We start from the raw sequence: 24,059 nt of genomic DNA on the forward strand, positions 1-24,059 counted from the left end.
AGCATGGGTTTCCCCACACCTTTTTTTTTTTACCCGTAATTGTTTACTAGCCGCTCAGCACAGTCACAACATTTCAGGAACAGACAGCCAACAATATCCAACTGATAACAGAGTTATAGAGGAAAGTATTTTATGTGATTATATCAATCAAAGGTATCAGTGTCAGTTTTCATCTCAACAACGCAAAGGCTGCGGGAGGGCTGCAGAAAGACGCTAATAATGCAGCACACACACTCACACATTTCATATCAGGTTTATGCACCTGTCCTATTATTTATGGTTATGTTCTTTTATATTTTATGAAACTTTAGTATGTAGGCTACTTTTCACAAGCGTGAATGAATGTACCCTACAGTGCTTTAGTTTGCGAACTGCAATATGGCACTGTGTTTCAAAATGCATCACCCTTCATCTACCTCCCAACAACAAATTAATTCAGATCACTCCCAACCATGGAGAGAAGGAGAACCTGCTTGTGGTTTCATTCACATGCAGGCTTGATTCAATTATACCAGGGCCCCTCTCATCGCAGCGCAGACAAACTTGAGTTAGTCCATTAACCTCTGTGTGAGTTCACCAATCTGCAGTCTGCCAGCCACTGATGGGAGCTATCATAGCGCCTCTCCACTGCCTCCAAACTCGGCAGAGCTGTTAACCCAAAGCAGAGCGTGCACGAGCGCTCTCCACTTCTCAGTGCGTGCTGAGTAGCCTGCTAATGACTGCTACCGGTGCTCAATGGCCTGCTGGAGAGAGGAGCCGGTGAGAAAAGGACGCTTTGGGCACTGCTCCCCCTCTCCAAGCTGGAGGGATGGATTGAGGATATCTAGTTGCAGTGCATTAGACAGGTAGCCATCCTCCTCTTTCTCCCTCTCTCTTTCTATTCATCTCCCTATGCTCTTCAACTCTGACCCCCCTTTGCAAAGTGCCACAGCTCTTCAGAACGGCACCTGTGAAATATTTATCAGGCGTGAGAGTCTGTGTCGAAATCTCTGCTGATCTGGTCTGAAACGCAAACAAAAGCAGCAAGGAAGTGTTCCTTTTAAAGGATGCAACAACACTTATTTTCTGGTTTAACACTCAGGACAACATTTGTTTATGTTTTGTATAGAGCTGTAATTATATACTACATAAATAGTTTGGCTCAGAAAAATAAATATTCTGTTTAAAAACATACAACTGGAAATGAAAAATAAAACCTGTTCGAAATAATGATGTTATAAACAGTGCTACTTGAGCTATAAATAAAACAAAAGCAGAAGCAGTAATATAGTTAGTTTTGATAATTGGCAATGGTTTCCCTGAAAGTTTATCAAAGAGATATGTCTTCGGAAATATCAGAAATATACAGTGCTGTGCAAAAGTTTTAAGCACAAGAGATTATGAGATTTAAAAAGCTATTTATCTGAGCAGTAAGTGTTTATTTGCTAAAAACAAACAAACAAACAAACAACAAATAATGGCCAACATTAGAATAAAACTAAATAACATTATTCCAGTGAGTGATACTCTGTTTGTGAATGTGTTGGTTTAACTTTTTCCAAATCTCTCCTCATGGAGTCGTATAATTTGAGGTTACCATCCATTACCTAGTTTTACCAGTAATAAATAATGATTTTAAATAGTGTGCGCTGTTGATTTAACAAATTCATGCGATCAAAGAGAATCTGAACAAAACATTGTTCTTCAAACTCACTCACACCTACTACTTTATAGAAATAAATCCTCTTATATTTATTATTTGTTTTATATTATAATTATTTTGTATTTACTGTCATATATAACTTTATAAAGCACCACACTTACTGAGAAGACATTAGTTTAATTTATTATAATTGTCTTAGGTGCCTAAGACTTCTGCACAGTACTGTATATTGTAATATACAAGGAAAATAATTAAAACAGTTTTTAATATAATTTTTTTTCTGTTATAATGTTGTATTGAAATTAATATGACCTTAGTTTGATGTCATTTGGGGGATGGCAGTTTTTGGAGGTTCTAGCTTTAGAGTGTAGAGATTTTTCTATTGCTGCTGTTGTAAAATAACTTTATATCTCCAAAATAATAACATTTCAGTAAAGGGACAAAGAACATTGTTAACTTTTAATGTAAGTTAATTTATTCATTCATTCATATTCTGTAACTGATTCGTCTTGAGTTGCTGTGGATCCGGCGCCTACCTGGAGTTACTGAGCACAAAAAAAAGGAACACACACACTGGACAGAGCAGCAGTCCATCAAAAGACATCACACACTCAAACAGGCACTCAGACCTGTGAACAATTTCACATAGCCAATTGACCTGCCGACACGTGTTTATTGATTATGGGACAGAGCACATGGAGGAAACCCACATGGACATGTAGAGAGAACAGAACAAACTCCTCACGGACAGTGACCCGAGGCAAGGTTTGAAACTTAGGAGCCCTAGGTTATATAAGCTAATATATGTTAATGTAACAAATATTTTTATTCCAAGCAATTTTGGCAATTTATTAAATGATCATCAAAAATAATGAGCATGTTGTGTTTCTAAACAGCATAAAAATGAAACAATCACAGAAGTGTTTGCTGTGACAATGAAGATTTAAATCTATGAACAGAGAATTTCTTTCTGCCTAATGCCTTATATTGATTTACACATGGTAAATATTAACACAACTGAGACAAAACTGTTGATGTGTTTTATTCATGTGTACACATTTAAACCATATAATTGCTGTGCAGTAAGAGATGGCATCTCCAAATTTCTCAGGAATAAAAATACATTCATAGCTTTTAACGTAGGTTAAGGTAAAATGATGGTATTCCAATTGAAATCTGAGCATTACTCATAATGAATATTTTAACACTGTGTAAAGTGCCAGAGGAGTGCTCACATTCTGGCAAAAATGTTTGACCAATAACATCAGGTGCACAGAATGTTTTTGAAGGAGAGCTGTTCAAAATCATACGCTTATTTTCCATTTTAAGGCTCCAAATCTGCAAAGATTTTCTATTAATTTAGTCATACTAGATAATGTGGGGTGAACCCTTCCTTTTAAATGACTTAATTATTCTGATTCAGTTTCAGCACCATGGATTTGAAGGAGGTGATATGAGAGCTGAGGCTGGTGAAGGAAAGCTTCCAATATGAATCATGCAAGCAGCGTGTTCCTCTCTCTGCGTGTGTTTGACCAGTGGCGGAGTGAGGACAGATGGAGGAAGATGGTCTGAGGGATTAGAATGGCATGCAGTCCATGCTGGAGGCTCCGGCTCCAGAACATTGAGGCTCGGAGAGAGAAGCTGTGACTGGAGTGATCCCTGCCATCTCCCACAATGGTGAGAGAAGTGAATATTTCTGCATGGGTGTTTGAATGCACACATGCTTTTATATTTTAGCATTAATAAATTATGTTCATTTATACTTTGTGCTTTAGAAGCCAACTGCTTTTTTCTCTCACTGCCTTAACATTTTGTCTGCCATTTTGCCTGTTTTACTCTATGATCAGTTACTGCATATGTCTGCTCCACGATTCATCCGACCACAAGCCAAACAGCCCTAAAAACAGGCCAGCTAATGTAAATGACATCATTTATCAGCTGTCAAAAAACCATTAAAGCAGAAGAGGCCTGTGAATTGAGTAATGAGCTAACAACCTGGCTAATTGATTTATTTGCATTCCGTAAAAAAAAGGTCTTTTATGTGCAGCTCCAAATTATAGATGACATTTAAAATGTTTTTTCTTTTGTTTTGATGCAAGGTCTAAAGCTCAATTCGAACTGAAAGAGTTTTGTCAGAGGGAGTCTGTTAACGTAACGTGTCAGGAGTCTGAATCACCATTCGAATAAGAGCCCCTCCACAGGTAAATGGAAACCAGCCCAAACCATGGATTTTAGTGTACATTAAAATGTTATTTTTACATTTTCCACAGGACATTATCTGATTTGTTTTTTAATGACTGATAACATTGTCTTGAGGGCTGGTTTTGATCTCCTGTTTGAGCCACAACTGAACATATAAAATATAATTTAGCTATTGCGCGCCTACACAAACGCAACACACACGCACACACACGCACACACAAACACACACACACACACACTGTCAAATACACAGCATGGCTACCTTTCTCTCTCTCTCTCTCTCTCTCTCTCTCTCTCTCTTTCTCTCTCTCTCTCTCTCTCTCTCTCTCTCTCTCTCTCTTCTCTCTCTCTCTCTCTCTCTCGCTCTCTCTCTCTCTCTCTCTCTCTCTCTCTGTCTGCTCTTTTGTTTCTGGAGTACCTCTGATCCTTACCAGCCACTGAGCTCCAATTAAAGCATCCAGCGTACACACACACACACACACACACACACACACACTTCTGGCCTCTGCCTCCTCTCACACTGCCTCATTTCAGCCCTCAATCTGACTAATTACATTGAACCCTGCCTGCCCCATCCTGCCCAGATACACACACAAACATGCACTCTAACACACACACTTGCTAAACATAGTCACTCACACACACACACACATTGTAATTTCCTTGACTCTCGTTTAGCATTGTATTTTGAGCCACAGCACTATTTGTACAGAACAAATACCACATACACTTTAGCACATTTCCGTTGTATGGACTTTCTCCAGTACACCCCTAACGAGAGTTGGGCTATATTTCAGAATGCACTTGCTGGAGGGTGACATGCTGAAACATGCGAGAGACATGGTGATAATTGTTTCAACTCGGCAAAATCACTCCTGTAAGTGCATACCTTTCCTCTCAATTTTCACCCTCAGTCATCGCAGGTTTATTTTAAGATGGTAAAGTGTAGACTCTTCGCAAGGTGTCAACTCGATTGTGTTAAAGTCGCCTCTCTCTTTAGGAGCTTCTTTTAAACCTCTCTAAATCTGTCTGTGGTTTGTCACAGAGAATTTGGTGAACGTCTCTATAGAAAGTGAAGCAATGTTTATGTTACATGTTAATGTGGTAAAGTATAAATGGCACACATTTTTTAAGAGTTTAATGCATTTTTGTAGTCTACCGTATTATTCATTGTTCTAGGCGTTTCTTTTTATGGAATTTAAGTAAACAATCCGATTCTCTCAAACCACAACCTGACTGATTACCTTGAAAACAGAAAAGATGCACTATACTCTGTTATGCTGAATCTCGTAACTTTTACGATATGTTGTCAAGATGTTCAGCTTTGTATATGGTCAAGCATGTCCACATACTATTTTCCTAAATGGCCTGTCTTCCTCTGTAATATACACGCTCCAAAGCAACTGTTTTGTAGGTGTAATGCTACCACGAACATGTCTGGCTCCAGGTGTCTGTCTGTGAGGACTTTGGTGTGTTCTCCCTGTGTCTGCGTGGGTTTCCTCCGGGTGCTCCAGTTTCCTCACACGGTCCAAAAACACATGTTGGTAGGTGGATTGGTGACTCAAAAGTGTCCGTTGGTGTAAGTGTGTGTCGCCCTGTGAAGGACTGGCGCCAACTCCAGGGTGTGTTCCTGTCTTGCGCCCAGTGATTCCGGGTAGGCTCTGGACCCACCGCAACCCTCAACTGGATAAGCAGATACAGACAATGAATGATTTTGTAGAAGAACGATAAGCTCTGGCATTTTTGTTTTGACCTTTTTTTATTTAAAGACAAACCATTGTGAAGCAACCTCACACTTTTCCAGGCTATTGACATGGGTGGAAGCTCCGAAATGGAAGTGATATTTTGCAGTAATTGTGGAAGTAGCTAGATCTGAGCATGTCTTTCAAGGGCAGAGCACCAGTTGTTAAAGTGAGGAAATAGACCTTACAGGCTGCATCCGTCCATGACAAGGCCAACTTCCTATTATTTCTTATTATATCCATGATATGAAACAGCAGTCCTACTGTTACTAATCAGTGCCTCTGACTACTAAGCCACCTGCTGTCCCTCTCCTGGTGCTGTTTTGTAAACATGGACCCTCTCTCACCTCAGTCCCATGCAGCCGCTGGTGTCTCTTATGATGATGATCCTTAACCGTATTGGACGTGTCAGGGTCCACCTGCTGGCCTGGCCCTCCTCACACTGCTCCCCATCCACAGAGACTCCCTACCAATCTCTCCTGAGCAACTGCAGAGGACCCCTTTTTATATACTGTTATTTTGAATGTTGTCATTTAATTTTTAAATGAGCAAATTTTTCCTAATGAATGAACCAGTAGAAATGGTCTGAAATACAATACACGTTACATGAACTTCATTATATGTTAGGAAAACTTTATAATATAGTTTACTTTGTATGGTTTTGTTATGACAGTTCTAAAAATATTTTTTTTCATATGATGAAAAACTGATTAACTTGCACTTCATACAAACTCCAGCACAAGTTCCATTTCCACACTTAATGTCTTATTTCACTGCCCAGAAAACAGTAAACTTTTATTCTTATGACTTCTAGAGGATATATTATATATATATAACTTCTGTGAGGCATATCCAAATTTGACTTGCATAACTTTAACCTCCTCACTGCCACATACGCTTAATGGACATGAGCATTGGACACTTACACATTACACCTACAGGAGCTTTTATGACAACCCATTCTAAATCCATAGGCAATAATACACAGTTTGTCTTTCCTTTTGAAGGTATACCAGCTTCCACTCTTCTGGGAAGGCTTTCTACACCATTTTGTGTCTGTGGGAATATTTGCTTGTTCATCTAGAAGAGCGTTTGTGAGATCAGACACTGATATTGGATGGGAGGGTTTGGCTTTCAATCTCCATTCTCATTCATCCCAAAGTTGTTTAGAGAGGGTTGAGGCCAACTCACCCAACCATGGACCTTGCTTTGTGCACTGGGGCATAGTCATGCTGGACCTGAGAAGGGCCTTCCCCAAACTATTTCCCACAAATGATGTAAGCATACAATGGTCCAAAATTGCTTGGTGTGTGGAAGCATTAAGATTTCCATTCATTGTAACTAATAGGCCTAGGCCAAGTCCTGAAGAACAACCCTATGATGTTATACATCCTCCACCAAACTTTACAGTTTGCACATTGCAGTCAGGCAAGTACTGTTCTCTTGGTACGGGCCAAACTGTGGCATTTGACAAAAAACACAGTTTTTGTGCTGATGTTAGTGCTACATGAGGTTGGGAATTCTGAAGTTACTGTGTCAGCAGAGAGTTGGCAAGTATTATGCACTAGGTGTTGCAGCCCTTGGTGATCATGCTCTGTAACTGGTAGTCTGCTACCTTGTGACTTAATTGCTGTTCTAAACGCTTCCACTTTTCTATAATATCACTCACATTTGAACATAAATCTAGGAGGGAAGAAATTTCACAAACTGAGTTTCCAGTTGTGGCATCCTGTTTGAGTATCACACTCAAATTCACTGAGTGCTTGAGAAAGACCCATTCTTTTACAAATGTACAATCTGACTGCATGGTTAGGTGGTTAACTGTATACACCTGTATCCATGGGACTGTATGGGACACTCAAATACAATGATTAGGAGGTGTCTCCTGCTACTTTTGGCCATATAGTGTATCTACCTGCCATAGAAAACAAGTAATTGCTAATTGTGCCATTTGTGTTCATGCTCGAAATATTATTGTAATAAGGACAGCCACAAAGACATGATTTCCTTTCTTTTTTTTTGACTGTAATTAATTTTCCTGGAGTTAAATAAGCTAGGGTGTTTTTTGCTTCTGAAATCTTGGAAATACGGTCACTTGTGGACCCCAGTCAATTCAACAATTTTCAGTTTCTAATTCTGACGCAACAGTGCCCATCAGTTCTGTCATTTATTTGTCTTCCCACCACATGCAGCATGTACTTGAAAAATTGACAACACAGGGAGACTTCTGTGTTCATTGTGTGACTTAATTAATTTCCGTTTTATGTGCTCTACCCTACTCTGTGCAAATTAACAATAGACATCATAGAAATGGCATATAAAAATTACTGTAAAAATTCACCATGTTTGTATGGTATTGTCATTTTACTCTATGTTCCATATAGATGTTTCAGTCTCTGAGGAAAATCCTTGTGTCATTTATTGGGTAAGACTTCTAATAAGAATGATGCATAGTTTGGACCCACATAAATTACACAAATACTAGTGACATTTGTATGAGAAATGCTTTGCATCTAAGATTCATTCATTATCTGTAACCGCTTATCTAGTTCAGGGTCGCGGTGGGTCCAGAGCCTACCTTGCATCATTGGACACAAGGCAGGAACACACCCTGGAGGGGGTGCCAGTCCTTCACAGTGTGACACACACACACACACACACACACACACACACACACTTTTTGAGTCGCCAATCCACCGAGCAACGTGTGATTTTGGACCGTGGGAGGAAACCCACGCAGACACAAGGAGAACACACCAAACTACTTACAGACAGTCACCTGAAGCTTGACCCCACAACCTGGAGCTGTGTGACTGCCACACTACCTGCTGCACCACCGTGATCTGGCAAAGCTAGGCTTGCCTGGTCTTTTTCAAGTTTATATGTATATATATATATATATATATATATATATATTTTTTTTTTTTTTTGCATCCTACTGTACGTGGTGATCAACTATTTTATTTGTATTTCAATAATTTAATTTGTGTTTAACCATGAAGCTTTCTATAGAAATTTATTTAAAGTCTGTGAAAATGTGTTTGCTGTTACACAATACAGTAATAAGTTCTAAACTAAGTAATTTAAGTCAAAATAAATACGTATGTTACATATATGTAATAGCCTTTTAATAAGTGTAGGTTAGAATTTTATTATAATCTGATATTGATCTGCAAGTTGTTGAGCTAAATGTCATAACTTGCTGAGGTTTATAAACTTGAGGCTCAGTTTAAATGAGTGAAATCCATTGTGCTCCTTGCTATTCATTATCATGCTGTGTGGTATGCGTGGCTGGTAGCTAAGCACTGGCTGCTGGTTGGCTGAGTGGGGGCATTGGGACACTTGGCTGTTGGATGGCCTTTGTCTCGTTTGATCCCAGTTGGTGGCTCTACAGTGCAACGAGGAGGACCACGGTGGTCCATCTGGACGAGGCTTTAATCAGTGCTTCCCTTCAGAGGAGGAGGGAGCTAACACTAACTAGCCTTAGAGTGGTTACAATTAGTGCACAGTGCAGTTACGTTATTGGAATTGCTCATTTTGTTCATTAGGTAACTGATAATGCCTAGAGAAGGAATAGCTATTGCAGCTGTGGTAGATGTCATGCAGTTTGGTGTTGTTTTTCTTTGTCTTTGTCCATGAGAGAAGTACTGACTGTACAGGAGTTCATTATTTTGTATGGTACACAGTAATAGTATGCTCTGTCCTTTTGCTATATCATTCTGGTCTCTGGGGTGAAACTGAACGGAAATCCATGCTGGATGGGTCTCTTTCTTCCTTCCCCCCTGTCTCCTGCCCATCTCTCCTTGTTTGTACATCCTCTGTCACCTTGTCATTTGGAGCTCAGGGAAAAGCAGCGTCAGTATTTCTCCAACCCACTCCCCACCCAAACATCCATTCCTGTTCTTGCTGTCTCCATCCCAAAATTCTTAGTGCCAGAAAGAGAAAGAGACAGATAGGGTTTGTGTGTGTGTGTGTGTGGGTGTGGGTGTGTGTGTGTGTGAGTGAGTGTGTGTGTGAGTGAGAGAGAGAGAAAGTCGCTGTAGATATAGCAGGAATGCCTTGAGGATTAATTATCATTCGTAACTTCGTTCTTTGCCCCAGCCTCAAATGGGGGTTATTTTGCTGAGCTGCTATTGATGTTTTGGACAAGCTTGTATGGTGGAGCGTTTAGAGCTGAATGCTGCTGTTAGAGAGAATGCATTATTAATGCGAGGAGAGAGCTAGCAGGGACTAACGGCTCCTCGGGGCTGTGAGAAGGACGATTACAGTCTCACAGGAAGCAACACCACGCCTCGGAGGTCTTCCTCGGCTTCCTCGGCATGCCAGGCATCCATCATTTATTCACGACAGCAGCCGCTTTCCAACCCCCCCTGAACAATTAGCCGATCAATAAAACGTATGGGCTCAGAATCTATCAATTTTGGAGAAGCGGCGCAGTTCGTCAACGTGTCAGCTCATGGGCGCAGCCTATCATTCAGACGCTGGCCACATTTATCATTTTACCACCAGCCTCTGAGTCATAGCAACTACACAAATCCAGATAGAAAATGGCTGCCTGATCCATGGCGATGATTTGGTAGTGGTGAGATATAGGTGACTTTTAGTCTCTACTTCACAAGTTTAAATGAATACTCTTAGGTTTTGCACTTTGCCAATGTCTGTGGTATAGGTCACGCAATAATATGAACACATGTTCAAAACTTAACATTCATTCATTATCTGTAACCGATTATCCAATTCAGGGTCACGGTGGGTCCAGAGCCTACCTGAAATCATTGGGCGCCAGTCCTTCACAGGGCAACACACACATTCACTCACACACTCACACCTACGGACACTTTTGAGTCACCAATCCACCCACCAACGTGTGTTTTTGGACTGTGGGAGGAAACCAGAGCACCCAGAGGAAACCCACGCGGACACGGGGAGAACACGCCAACTCCTCACAGACAGTCACCCGGAGCGGGAATCGAACCCACAACCTCCATGTCCCTGGAGCTGTGTGACTGCGACACTACCTGCTGCCCCCAAAACTTAACAAAAATTGTCAAATTGTTCCTATACAAATACTCTCCAGTTTTTATGTCAAAGTATTGCTTTGTGTTTGAGTGTGTACAAACTCTCGTGACACTGACGGGCATGTGTTACCCTCAGTGAGGAATATGCATTGTACAAAGTGTCTGTGGCCAGCTAATGCTATTTTTGTTTGAGTCTAGGTAAACAGAGAAGGTGGGAGAGAGAGGCTGATGAATGAGTTTCTGCTTTTCTATATGCTGCAGCCCTTTTGCTGTTTGTCTTCAATTAGTAAAAAATGCTAATTACAGTACTTAGCCAGTCTAGGATAAAATGGCTGATAGGCATTCACACATTTCCCTCCTTTATACCGTTCACAATTTTTTCATTCTAAACCACTCTTTCAGCAGGCCTGAAATAATTGTAAAATAGATATGAGACAATAAATAATGTAATCATTGTAATTTCGCTACATTATCTTCTAGATAATATCACAGCAAGGATGCTGGAGTAATTGTGAAATGTAAATGTGTTAAGAACAAAAAAAATCATGAATTTCAGAATGTCATTTGTATATTCTAAGCTAGAGGGTTAGCACTACAAAAACAGTTATTTCTAAAGATGTTTAGTTTATTTATTTATTTTTTTTAAATAAACAAAAGGCTTGCTTTGTGAAAGTGTTTTTCTGATTACAAAGCGTTCAGTGTTGACCAGTTTCATGTTTTGATCTTTATTTTCATCACAGCTTTCATGGCTTAAAATGCTAGATGAAGAAACGACCTTAAGTGTGTGTGAGTGTGTGTGTGTGTGTGTGTGTGTGTGTGTGCATGTATGTGGAGAGCAAGGGATGAGCGGTAGCTTTTCATTTGGAGCTATCACTGCCCTCCTGCTGCTGCTGAAATCACAGGCTTTTTACTTCCAGGTCAAGGTACCTGCATCCACTAGGCTGATCCCTCTTTCAGCTGCCGCTCCCTTTGTTTGCTTTTCAAAGACAAAGAGAGGTGAAAAGGCATTCTGATTCAAAGCTTTCTTTCATGGCTTCCAACAATCTCCTTTCCTCCTCATCAACGGCAAGCAAATTATGGCCTGTGCAATGAGAGCCCAAACAGTGGGGAAATTAAAGTGAGTCAGCCGGCTGTAGCTCCAGTCTGCTGGGCTGACTGATCTTAGACTGACTGCTGGTCTGGACTATTCGTAGCTGGTTTGTGGTTGTTGAGTCCCAGCGGGGGGACAGTGGTCTTGTGTGCGTGGGCTGAGGGGTGGAGGGTGAGAGGCCGAATGCCACCTGCCTTCCCCAGGCGAGTGTAGCTGGAGCCCGGCTAAGGCTGGACTGGAACAGGCAGCTCTGCTTCTCTCTGCCTGGCTGGAGACACCTGCTCCCCGCCTCAACAGAGACAGCCCCCAGAGCTTTGGCTCAGCTGCTCTGTGTGTGTGTGTGTGTGTGTGTATGTGTGTGTGCGTGTGTTTGTAAGACTGAGCAAGCCCTGCAGATGTGCACATGTACACACACACACACACACACACACATGCAAACTGACACCCACACCCACACACCCACCCACACACACCCACACACCCACCCACACGCATGCCAGGGGTGTACATGTCTGACCACAACAAATTGTTCTACTTTCATATCTTTTGAATATGATGAATTTTCAAATAGATTACTTTTTCAAATAGATTACTTTGGTGCAGTTAGTTAATTATTACTCACATGTTTATTATATTAATATTACAAATAAGCCTGGAAAATATGTTGGTGTATTTTATAACTGAAAATATTTGTATTTTATTATTTCATAATTAATCTGACAACACACATGTTTAATACAATTTCTCTTTTACTTTTAAACTCACTGAAGCCCACTTGATCTCACACAGTATTTTGATATTACAATACTGATTCCCACTGTACCAGTATATGTATCATACCAGTGGAGGTCATGCACTTGTTTCTCCCTAGAAATCAGAGAAGAAAACTAGAAAGTGCTCACTAACTAACAAATGTAATATATACCATCTAATTAAACCCATTTTATTTTTGTTTGCTTTTATTTTATAAACAAAATACACTGCTTTGTAAATTGAAGGAATATCTGTTTTTAGGATGAAAATTGTAATAATATAATGTGAGGTAACTACAATTAAATATAAAAAATCTTATTCCCGCTGTTATATGTTGTCACCATTATATATTGTGATATATTGTCAGTGTCCAGAAAATATACCTATACATGTCAAAAATCGTAAATTTGTATGAGAAGGAAAATACTTAACTTTCATTAGAAGTCAATTTAAAAACATTTTATTGCAAGTAATTTTGGAGCATTTCTATTGGTCTGTTCATCATGAAATATTCACACAATGTCAAGGACAGCTGTTGTGTTCAAATAATGTAGTAAATAAAAAATCAACAAAAATGGAGATTCATATTATTCTTTGGACAGCAACAATATATTGTAATAATGTAATATGTAATAGAACAATATTCCCAATTGTAAGCATAACAATTTATTTACCAAATTATTCAATTAAAAATATAGTGTATACAATCAATTCCAGAACTGATGCATTGGAATTGTTACCGTTTAATAGACGCTTTTGTAAACACAATGCTGGGTTTATTTTAAGAAACATACTTATTTCTTATCATGCTTATTCCTGTTCTGTGTGGAGGAATTTGATATTTTTTTCCCACTCCATCAGAAGCACAAGCCCTTTTGGTGTGCTCTTCTTAATGCTCCTGAGGGTGACCGCCTGTTGTTCAGCATAATAGAAGACAGGATGAATCGCTGACGGACTGGATGTATTGTCTCAGGTGATGCCACTGATACAATCTTGAGAAAGACAAAACATCTCATTAGATCCTTACTCTGCACTTCGTCAGGATCTGACAAGGCCGCCATGCGTCAGTAATTACCAGACATTTTGGAGTGCTCCTATTTTCTTTACATTCACTATCAAGCCTTAATTCAATGGAAGAGCATACTTAGTATTTAACTAAAGTCAAGAGAGCAGTTCAAGGTAAAAGAAATGAAATTGTAGTGTAGTCCTTCTGAATTTGTCTTCTGAAAATAGACCGCTATAATTAAGACCAAAATCCGTCTCTTTAGCCTATTCATCAGTAACGCTTAAATTGTATTTGGAAGCAGGTCTATATAATGTTTGGCTTCAAGCTGTAAATAATAGGGGCTTCTTTAATGCTATTTTACGCTTCTGGATTCCCTGTTCCTCTGCCTGTAAATGTTCGCACTTGTTAGTTCGCATGCGGAGCCGTCTGAGAGCTGTGAACTGGTGCATGCCCTTGGAAGTCTGTGCATGTGCGTGGGTGAGCTTGTGTGGCAGTGACCGCTGCTTGACCTACAGGTTTAATAGCTATTTCTCATGCCCTTCATTCATAAAGTGGCAGGGCATTCTGTCAAACAGGGTTAGCCCTAGCCATAGGTCATGGAGCGAGACTCCTAACCTGTGGTGGAGAGGATCATAGTGGTTTCACCCTGACGGCTGCATAGCAGTGCATGGTTTGTCCGGCTAAAAGACTAACAATGACTAGAATCGTAATCTCAGTATAATAAATCTGAGCTCCTTTTTTCAGTGTGTTATGTTATACTTTAAAAATATATATTAAACACAGCATGTTGACTTCCTGCAGAGGTAAAAGCTAATTATTAACCCAGCCCGTAAAAACCTTCCCATTTTCACAGAGGAAGTTGATCGTCTGCAATCTACTGCTATTGTGCCAAGGTGCTTTTGCAGATGATGAGTCTGATTCACTGGCTGCTTTTCCACTCTATACATACATATATGCCCAGATACACATAGATGTGCACACACACACACACACACACACACACACACACACACACATACATGCACACACACACTTTCTGGTTTTGTGCGTGACAGAATGCTGCACCTGTTCTTGGAGCAGTGGGCTCGAGGTTGAGCAGCACAAATGAACTAATTTCCAGGGCTACATTAAACAGAGAAACAGTGCAATCACGGCAGGAGGAGCCGGCCGGCCCGGCAGATGGGCCGAGCTAATCACTGTTGTGAAATAGAGCTGACCCTGCCTATCTCCAGTGCTGCCAACAGGCATTTGCCAATCGCTCCACAATTCCCTCTCCACTCCCCACCTCTCCTTTTGCTACTCTGCTCCTTCAAATGAGTTTAGGGGAAATCATAACCTCCTCAAAATGGCTGAAAACGAAGTTAGGAAAAAAGTGGTGTGTTTGGTGAAATGGAACAGCTGTAAAAGAGCACTGGATGTAAGTGAGTGTGTGTGGGTGTCTGTGTGCGTTCGTGTAAATGAAAAAAAGAAAAGTAAGTCACTATTTCAATTTTGCAAAACCTGCATGCAATTTGTTTTGTATCTGTAGCGATGCCCAGCCAATCAGCCGCTACACTGCTATTGCCTTTGGCACCGCATATTCATTTCTCATTATTGTCTCTTTCTGCTGTTTCAGAAATATTTTCTTTCCTGTGTTGAATGTCTAGCAGTGCTAAGAATCAAGCTGGGTCCTCTGTAGCACAGTGTGTGGTGTGCTCTTGTGTCACAATCTACCAAAGCAAAAAAGACCAACCCTATATTTGTTCCTTATATCAGACAATGTTTCAGTGCTGCTCGAGTGCTTGGTACCAGCTACGATGGCACAGACATGGAACATGTTCTAATGTGGTGGCCATTAGCTGGTGCAGCAATGAACTGCTTTTTGCTCAAACAATGTATATTAATGGTAGCTAAATCTGTGACTTCATTATCATTATCTAGAGGTGATTTACGGATTCTTTCAGTGCTACATTCATTCTAAAAATTATGCCTGGTTCTGTGTTTTAATCCAGCGAACCTCTTTAGAAATGGAGCGGTTTTATGAGTTTCTGAGATTATAACAGTTTATTGCATTTTCTTTAGTCTGTATATCAACATAAATAGCAGACAACACCCATGTTATATATGAACACACACGAACATGAACACAAGGGCCATATACTTATTTAGAATTAGACATTTTTAATTATGTCCTTTTCCTGCATGCATTCTAAATGAAAACGAGTGCCTATAGGAAGCTCGGCTGTAATGTGATGAAAATATCTATCTGCTTCACAAAGCACACTCCCAGATAGCCTCTTACCTCCTGCCTTGCACTGCTCTAATGTATGCAAATGATCTTGCTTCGCGTAATGAAGGTGCCATTAATCACTGTAACGATGGTCTGTTTTAACCTGGTTAATTACAATCTGAACCACTTTAAAATATTCGCCAAGAATTGCCAGTCCTCTGTGCAGAATTTTTTTTTTCTGAGCTGAAAATCAGTGTTTTACAGCTGACTGCACCATCACACTGAGTTCATTCCACTTTCTAAAACAAAAGAATGCTAAACACTTTTGTAAATATTATTTTACAACTTTTCTAAAGCTGATGAATTGCAGATTTTTTTTTGGATATAAAGTTTGTAAGTTAAATAACATTAAGTAATAATGCAAAGTATTATTTATTATATCTTAAGTTGGCTTTTGGGTGACTATTATGTACTCTGTTGTATTTATTATGTAACTGTAGTAATAGGGATGTCAATATGAGAAATAGAATATGTATTTTCCATTCATCACTAGGAATAAAGAGGAAAATAACTTCCATGGATGACAAATGAGAAATCATAAACCTGTGGCTAGAAACAATAGGATTTAGGAGGTTTCTTGTGGCAGTGGAAAATATAGAAATGAAATTTTCATTGATAACAGCAGTGTGTTTGTTTAGGTGTTACTTTCTGTTCTTTTTTTTTTTTCTTCTCAGAACTGGAAAACATATTTGTTTTCATGGAACATAACAGTAATCACCCGGCACACACCTCATGAGGATTTGTGAGTAAGGATTTCAGTAACCGCTGTCGCTGGTAAACACTGCTTAGCTATTTCTTAAACCAAGCACACGTCATGCCATCACAGTATGTCAGAGTGTGTGTGAGTGAGGTTGTGTTGGCAAAGCGGCCTCGTTGCTGTCAGTAGCACTATGTTTTGTGTGAGAAAGGGCTCGGGCTCCAGGCAGGCATGCTGATCCTGTTTTGTGGGGAAACGGAACGAGAGCCCATCACAGATTAGACACCCACAGCTTCGTGTCGATTTAATGCACCAAGTCAGGGATTTACTTCGAAACGAACGGCGCAGACTCTACCAGCCTGCCAGGGCTTTCCCGCACTGCTTCTCTCTCTCTCTCTCTCTCTCTCTCTCTCTCTCTCTCTCTCTTTCTCTCTCACACACTCTTGTTCTCTCACCTAAATCAGCTCCTCAAACTGGCAACGCCACGTCAACCCACTGTCCTATTATGAAACCATTTAAAAATGACAGCACTAATGGTTAATTTCAAGCACAATGTGCTGCAAATAAAATCAATTTAAGGCAGCCCTTTTTTCTGCTGTCATACTTTACCTAAACATGCGTGTGTTTTATTTTATATAATTTGTATAATGAGGAAACGAAACATTTGAATAATATCATCGCTGTTCGAAGAAAAACATGCATCGTGTTTTAGTTTACTACATTGTTTACATACACAGCAGCTGTTCTTTACACTGTGTGAGAATTTCTTGATGAATGAAGGTTTTTTCCTTCTCCTACAAAGTTATTCTTTCAGAAATACATGTTTCTCTTTGGACAACAATGATGTACATGTAGCATCTGCTCTTTGGCTTCAATTATAAGTGGGTTTTGTGTCAGTGTGTTTTTGGTAGTGGTAAATCCATCAAGATGATTGACTTTGCAAAGCTACAGATGCAGCAAGTTAAGATTAACATACTGGAGTTATTATTTTATTCCATTAAATTCTTTGAATTAACAGTCAGAGGATCTTCACCATGTAATGGTTCCATATGCCTTTTCAGGACAATACAGAAGAGAATTGTACTATATCTATATCTATAAATGATCGATCTTATATATACATTTTGTACCTAAACTCTCTCAGCAATTGTCGATATGAGCACCTCTGCTTACGCGCAATACAGTATTAAAATGTAGTACCACATAGCAGCACATCAATGCACTTTCACTTCACCAAAACCAGTTTCACACTAAAAGGGCCTAGTGCACCAATGTGGCATGTAGAAAAATAAGTTAAGAAATTCAAGGTCACAGTCTAACACAATCCGAATACACTAACACCTCAACTATTAGCAACCTTTCACTGTGCCCAAAATGAGTAAATGCATTCACATACCAGTACAAACAGACACACACACACACACACACACACACTCACACACACACACACACACTCACACACACACACACACACACACACACAAGCTCACGCACACATGCACACAAACAGATTTTCAATTTCAAGCATCACCACACACAAGGTGCAAACACGTACCCAGTAAAACATACACAAACAAGTCAATATTCTCTCTCTCTCTCTCTCTCTCTCTCTCTCTCTCTCTCTCTCTCTCTCTGCTTTGAGTGTTGGTGTTAGAAATATTAAATGGACTTTAATTATGGTCATTACACAAGAAAGCATGAGAACAGTTGCTAAATCAAGCCTCTGGGCCGCACCAATTTGCCAAACTTTTGGAGCTACAGATCTTTAAAAAAAATGTTTAATATTATTTTTTAATAATAATCTGATCTCAGTTCCCATTTTCTCGGACACAATAACGTATCTGTCTATCTCCTTACCCCCAGTGACCTGGCCCCCGGCTGCTGGCTGGATGGATCGTGGGGCAAAAGCAGGGAGCCCATGCCCGGGACGGAGCCTTCAGCCTGGGCTAGTGCCGAATACTGGGAGTACCTTACCATCATCTTCAGATACTGCCCACAAGGTGCGCGATCACACACAGGACAAAGACAAAAGAAGAAAAAAACAAAAAAAGGGGAAAAAGAGGAAAAGAATAGAATGGTAAAAAGAGAGGGAGCACAAAGACAGAAAAAGATAGACCAAAGGGGAGAGAAGAGAGAGAGAGAGAGAGAGAGAGAAAGAGAGGTGGACAGCTACAGTGATAGACAGGCGTGTTTTCGTGTACTAGCACGTTCGTACACACACACACACCCACAGTCATGCACACACACACACCCACACATACTGTGAGCCCCATATGGGCAAGTCATCAAGCAAGCTCAGCACTTAAAGCCATCTTGCTTTGAGTAAATGAGAAAATGAAATGATTGTGTGGCGGAGAGATGGTAGGTTTAAGCCTCTCATGTGTTTATGTTGAACCCGCCGTTCCAACAACCCTGACAACTAACCCAGCTTCACACTCCACTCCCTGAGACCCTGTGCAATGAAACTACAGCCCCTTCACTGCTGCCACATCTATAAGCATGGACACGTTTATACAACACAGACATTAAACGTCACACACTTTACGGAATGGTTGGCAGCACACACATACAGTCAGACCCATTCCAGCTCACACACACTGAGAGATGCTGGGTGAAGAGACAGAATCAAATCTTTCGTCTTTACCTCATTGCTCAATAAAGCAGCGTTCAGTGTTCGGCTGATTTCGAACATCTTGTTTTCTTGTTGGGATTGTTTTCTCTCTCTCTCTCTTTTATTTCTTGCCTCTTGTCCCTTTTTTGCGCCTCGTGCACTTGTTCTAGCAGTCGTCCGTCAGTGGAAGTCTCCCCTCACTCTCTCTCTTTTTTCTCTCTACCGGAAATGGGAATTGGTCCCGGTGAAGGAAAGGAAAAAAGGAGGGAAAAAAGGAAACAGGTTAAAAAAATAGAGAAAAAGAGAAAAAAAAAATCCGCTAAAATGTGCGGTTTTGCACTGCGGCTGTATTTTGTCCCCTCTTGCGCCCTGTGTTGTTTTTATTCTCTCTTTTGCGGTGCACCTCTTGTTAAATGTGGCGCTTGTGCCCTGGCTCTCGGCACACGACTGAAGAGTCAATATTTTTTCTTTTTTTTTATCTCCCCAGAGTCAGCACATTAAAACAAGCAGCCGGGCTGGCGGGCTTCTTTTCCTTATCTGTCCCCCGCACACTCACTCTGACAATGCACTCCGATCCGCACACTGCTCTCTAGCAGATTACTCCGTCCCAAAACATAGCTCTTAGTTTAAACTCCTCTCTCTCTCTCTCTCTCTCTCTCTCTCTCTCTCTCTCTCTCTCTCTCCCTCGACCCTTCTCTCTCTCTCTATCCTTCCTCTCCCTCCCTCCCTGATTCACTCTTGCTCCCTCCTCCTCTCTCCCTCTCCCTCTCTCTCTCTCACGATCACGCTCTTCTGCAGCTACAGTTCGCAGTGTTACCACAAGGCGGGTAGAGTGTTCTAAAAGACGTGACAGAGGCACATCTGCCTCACACCACAGCCTTCTTCCATTGCTTAGAGCTCCCGCTGCTTAGAGAGAGCACCAAAGATGCTTGGAACTCGCAAGGCTCCGTTTCCGCCTCTCCTTCTCATGTCAAGCGTGTTTGATGTGCACAAGAGTGCAGGGCTGCTTTATGCAGCAATGCCATTAACTATCTCCCTGACCAGCAGAGCCATTGCTGTGAAGGGCACACACCCCAAGCCACACTCATGAAATTTCAAATTACATAAGAAGAATTTCGGTTTGGTGTCGTATGCCCTTGAATCTGTGCTTTCTTATTCTGCTGCTTCCGAAAGCTCAGAAGGTGTAACAGTATATACACGCATGAAGCTCGGCTTCATATGTTCTACGACAAACAAATGGTTTCACTGCCAGTTCTGAGCTGTGTTGAGTCATATGATAATGGTAAATTCTGGTCCAGAATTGCAAGTAGCAGCTCAGTTTTCATTACAGCAACAACAGGCTTTCACACAGTAATAACAAGGCTTTAACACAATCCCTGCTCAAATGTCCAGTGTGTATAATCATTGCATTCTCTTTCACTAATCTTAGAGCTAGACATTTTTTCTCTGCACTTTTCCTTGGTAACCTGAAACAAAGACACGTAAATCACACTTGCGTGTAGTATAGCAGAAATATTGAACATTTCGGGAAGGATATTTAAATAGAAGTAAAACGTGTGTTACATATAAGCTATTGTACAGCCGAAATCCTATTTCTTTCTTTATAATGCACTAGCCTATAGAGCTTCCAGTTATTGAACAGTGCTGTTTTATTTAAATACCCACAATGATCTTAAAAAGGTATTAATAAATATTAATAATAAATATTGGACATCAGCAGTAGCCCACAGTTCCAATGCATCTATGCATTAAAGAAGTACATTGGTGGTCAAATTTTACTGTTTCATAATTGCTTTTACAGTTTTTTCCCTTCTCGTATTTAGCTTGCACATTATATTTATTACTGATGTTGATGACACATGTCCTGGATTAGGAATAAAATGTAATAACCTCAATTTAAATGATTTGGTAATTCTCCAAAAATATGTATGACAAATTCTGAGATCATGTTTGAGTCTCAGATGTTTTCCTACCAGCTACTGGCAGTGCAGCACTATAATCTAATACTGAGCCATTACTAACTAAGTTCTCTATTTTAGATTGTTTGGAGGATAGGAAAAAGATTTATGAAATATACATAATTTTACCATCTCTATGAAACTGACGGAAATATGTTTCATACATTTTAAGGTGGCTAATACATAAAATAATTGAATTAATGCCAGAGTGAGCAACGGCTCTGTTATGATTCCATGCTGTTGATTAATATTTCTTAAGATTCTAATACCTGTTAAAAATGAAGAATATGCTGCTGGTATGAGTTTCCAGGTATTAAGCAGATTGTTGCAACACAAAGCATAAATTCAGATTAAAATCAAATGACAACAAAATAGAGGCGTATTTGTAATGAACTGGAATTTCCATGAACACATCTCGGTATGGTGCAAGTTGTTGTTGTGAAAACACGGATGTGGACCTCGGCTAGAGTGGGTGTGGGTGCGTTTCTTACTGTGGATGGTACAGTATGCTCTGGTCTCCATGCCACAGGAGAGGCAAGTGTCCAGTTAATAGCAGCCTATTGACACCAGCCCATCTGTTAGGATGGACAGCAGCCAATAGCAAGCGAGAGAGGGAGAGTGAACACCCTGCCATGTTTCTCTAATGGAGCTGATCTTTTTTATTTCAGTAGGGCTGAGCATGCGTGTGTGTGTGCGTGTGCGTGTGTGCATGTGTGTGTGTGCGCGGGCTTGTACTAGGATGGGTTGTCACTTGAATCATGGAGTCTGCTGGTTGATTCCAGTGTCAGCTGCCTCTCATCCCCCCTCTTCTGTCCGCTCATGTCCCAGGAGGCTTCTGATTGCTGTCGCCATAGTGACTCTATGTGCCTTCCTAAAGCCTGCTCAAAGCCTGCTGCATCTCCTGTGGGTCTGCCTTCTCGACGCATGACCTCCCATTCACTAAGAGGCTGTATTCATGCTGTCCCAACATGGTCCAGTTAAAAAGGGTTTCCCTGTACACCACCAAAAACATGGCACTCTCAGAGGACAGACACACATGCACAGAAAATGACTTTAACTTTCTCCTTTGGTGTTTAAATACATGTTGCATGGACATAGCAAATTCATGCTGTAATCATTTAGAAGCCTCCTGCTATCATGCTAGCATCAAACATCTGTAGAAAAGCAGTGGAATGGAGTATTATAGTGGACTCAAACTTATGTTGATGGGGGAAAAAAACACTGTGCCTCCGGAGAACCAATTAAAAATGTGAGGATCAAGAAGTGGACTGCACTTAGCTTGTGTTCTGTGTGATTGATGTGTTGATTAAATCATCTGTTTGGCGATGACAGGAACACAGTGGAGAGATGAGGAAGATTCTTCTCCTGCAGGCACGTCATAATTGTCAAAGGAATACCCACAGAGATTCAGCAAGCCCTGAAAGACTTTGTGGTTGAGGAAATAGACCGGTGGATCCTGGCAGCTTCCATGCACACTGACAATAAAAGTAATAAAAGAATGATAGAGGTGAATGGGGAACAATCCATATTTTTGTTACCCTGTGTGCACTATACATTTCAACAAGCCCATAGTATACATGATATAGCTCCATAGATCCAGCTAATTGTTGATAGAGAATGACACACCACAAAAGACAGCTCTTCAGTTCCCAGTTTTAAGGAGACATTGGCCAACATGATTTCTCATCCCTTAAAAAAGAAATCAGTCCACACTTGCTGCTCCACTGTCTCTAGTTTGCCACCAAATATGATCAAAGTGGGGAAAAAAATCACTGCCAATTTTGTCTTATTAAAGCAGACTCCCCTTTCTGAACCATCCTTGTCTGCGTTTAGCACCCCCACTGCTTATAACCTGGATATTACTAGAAGTGAATCTATATGCATGTGCCTGCCTGAAACACAGCCTTATGGTCATTCATTTGGAGGCTAATCAAAAAGCAGCACTATTAATAGAAAATGAATAGGGTCTAGCTTGTGCTTGATGTCATAGACTGCCCTCCAATTGTCCAGGAATTCACATATTTTAATCAGCGCACATATAATTGAGAAGAGACAGAAAGTATTGGTCCTGAGGGACATTGCAATTTTCAAACGTAAAGCACTTGAAAGGAGCAGTTGATGATGGCAATTTCTGCAGCCTGCTTTTTCTTTTATAATATGTCAGGGACAATATTAAGTGTTTCGATTTTTTGCCTTTTTTTAAACTGAAGTTTGTTTTGAAAAAAAAAAAGGTCAAATATTTTTGCTATTTTTTTACATGCGGACTATAACCAATATGTTTACACTCAAAAAAGCAAAATTGAATGGAAGTGTATAAATATGAGCTCTGTAGCATTTGTGAACTTCAAAGGATAAACTTTATTAACACGACTGAAAAGTAGACTTGTAAAACTGCATGACACCTACATAAGCCTTTTATTACACAATTGGCATGAACCAAAATATAGTATTAGTTAAAGTCTTGACACACTGAGGAAAACTATTATTATTTATTGTTTTTTAAATCATCATCACACACATTTATTTTGAACCTGCCTTCATTTCCTCTTGTAAGATTTGTGGATACAGTTAGAACTGCAGATAATCATATATTGGGATATTATTGTTCCAATCTGGTCAACTAAACCCAAAAAAGCTCCTCTCTGCTCATCAGAATTATGTTAATTATGTTTTTCCAAGAAGGAAAAGCCCTTAATGCCTTAACATTGGTTTAGTTGTAACTCTACACCTTTGCCTTCATTAGTATGTGCAGATCTATGAATATGCAATTAGTTTCCAACTTTCTCCATCAACCCCTGCAGTTAAAGTTTACAAGCTCAACTTTGACTCTACACATCAAATAAAACAAAAATAAAAATTGTTCTTGTTTACCCACAGTTGTACACTAAACAATGGTAAATGATAATACTGCAGTAATTCTGCAGTAGATGTTTGAGTTGGGGCAGCAGTGTTGTGCTGCAGGAAGTGTGCTGCCATGCTGCTCCAGGGTCTTCTTGTCCTTGGTTTGAGCTTTGCATGACCACCTAACACACACCAGGGAAAAGTTCCAAGAAAGTCCCAAAGCTAAGCCC

General features: G+C 40.3%; 2 protein-coding genes across 7 annotated transcripts in view; one reads left to right on the top strand and one right to left on the bottom strand.

The window, feature by feature from the left end:
* Positions 1 to 19,612, bottom strand: part of elavl4 (ELAV like neuron-specific RNA binding protein 4) — a 94,708-nt gene extending 75,096 nt beyond the window's left edge. Inside the window, exon 1 of the mRNA XM_066644742.1 lies at positions 19,064 to 19,612. Within this exon, the coding sequence (XP_066500839.1) occupies positions 19,064 to 19,111 (48 nt within the window). The 5' untranslated portion in view covers positions 19,112 to 19,612. The remainder of the gene's footprint in view (positions 1 to 19,063) is intronic.
* The window catches only part of LOC136666513 (cytosolic carboxypeptidase 6-like), a 416,314-nt gene that overhangs the window by 486 nt on the left and 391,769 nt on the right, over positions 1 to 24,059 (top strand). For 3 of the 6 annotated variants that reach the window (XM_066644737.1, XM_066644734.1, XM_066644730.1), the window contains exons 2-5: positions 3,066 to 3,319; positions 3,742 to 3,843; positions 4,642 to 4,721; positions 18,283 to 18,419. In XM_066644737.1, coding sequence (XP_066500834.1) covers positions 18,338 to 18,419 — 82 coding nt within the window. In that variant the 5' untranslated portion in view covers positions 3,066 to 3,319; positions 3,742 to 3,843; positions 4,642 to 4,721; positions 18,283 to 18,337. Of the gene's footprint in view, positions 1 to 737; positions 846 to 3,065; positions 3,320 to 3,741; positions 3,844 to 4,641; positions 4,722 to 18,282; positions 18,420 to 24,059 lie in introns of those variants that run through there. The other 3 variants (XM_066644733.1, XM_066644732.1, XM_066644731.1) reach the window with 3 other exon arrangements.

Source organism: Hoplias malabaricus, chromosome 14 (genome assembly GCF_029633855.1).
Source record: "Hoplias malabaricus isolate fHopMal1 chromosome 14, fHopMal1.hap1, whole genome shotgun sequence".
In the NCBI taxonomy this organism is placed as follows: domain Eukaryota; kingdom Metazoa; phylum Chordata; class Actinopteri; order Characiformes; family Erythrinidae; genus Hoplias; species Hoplias malabaricus.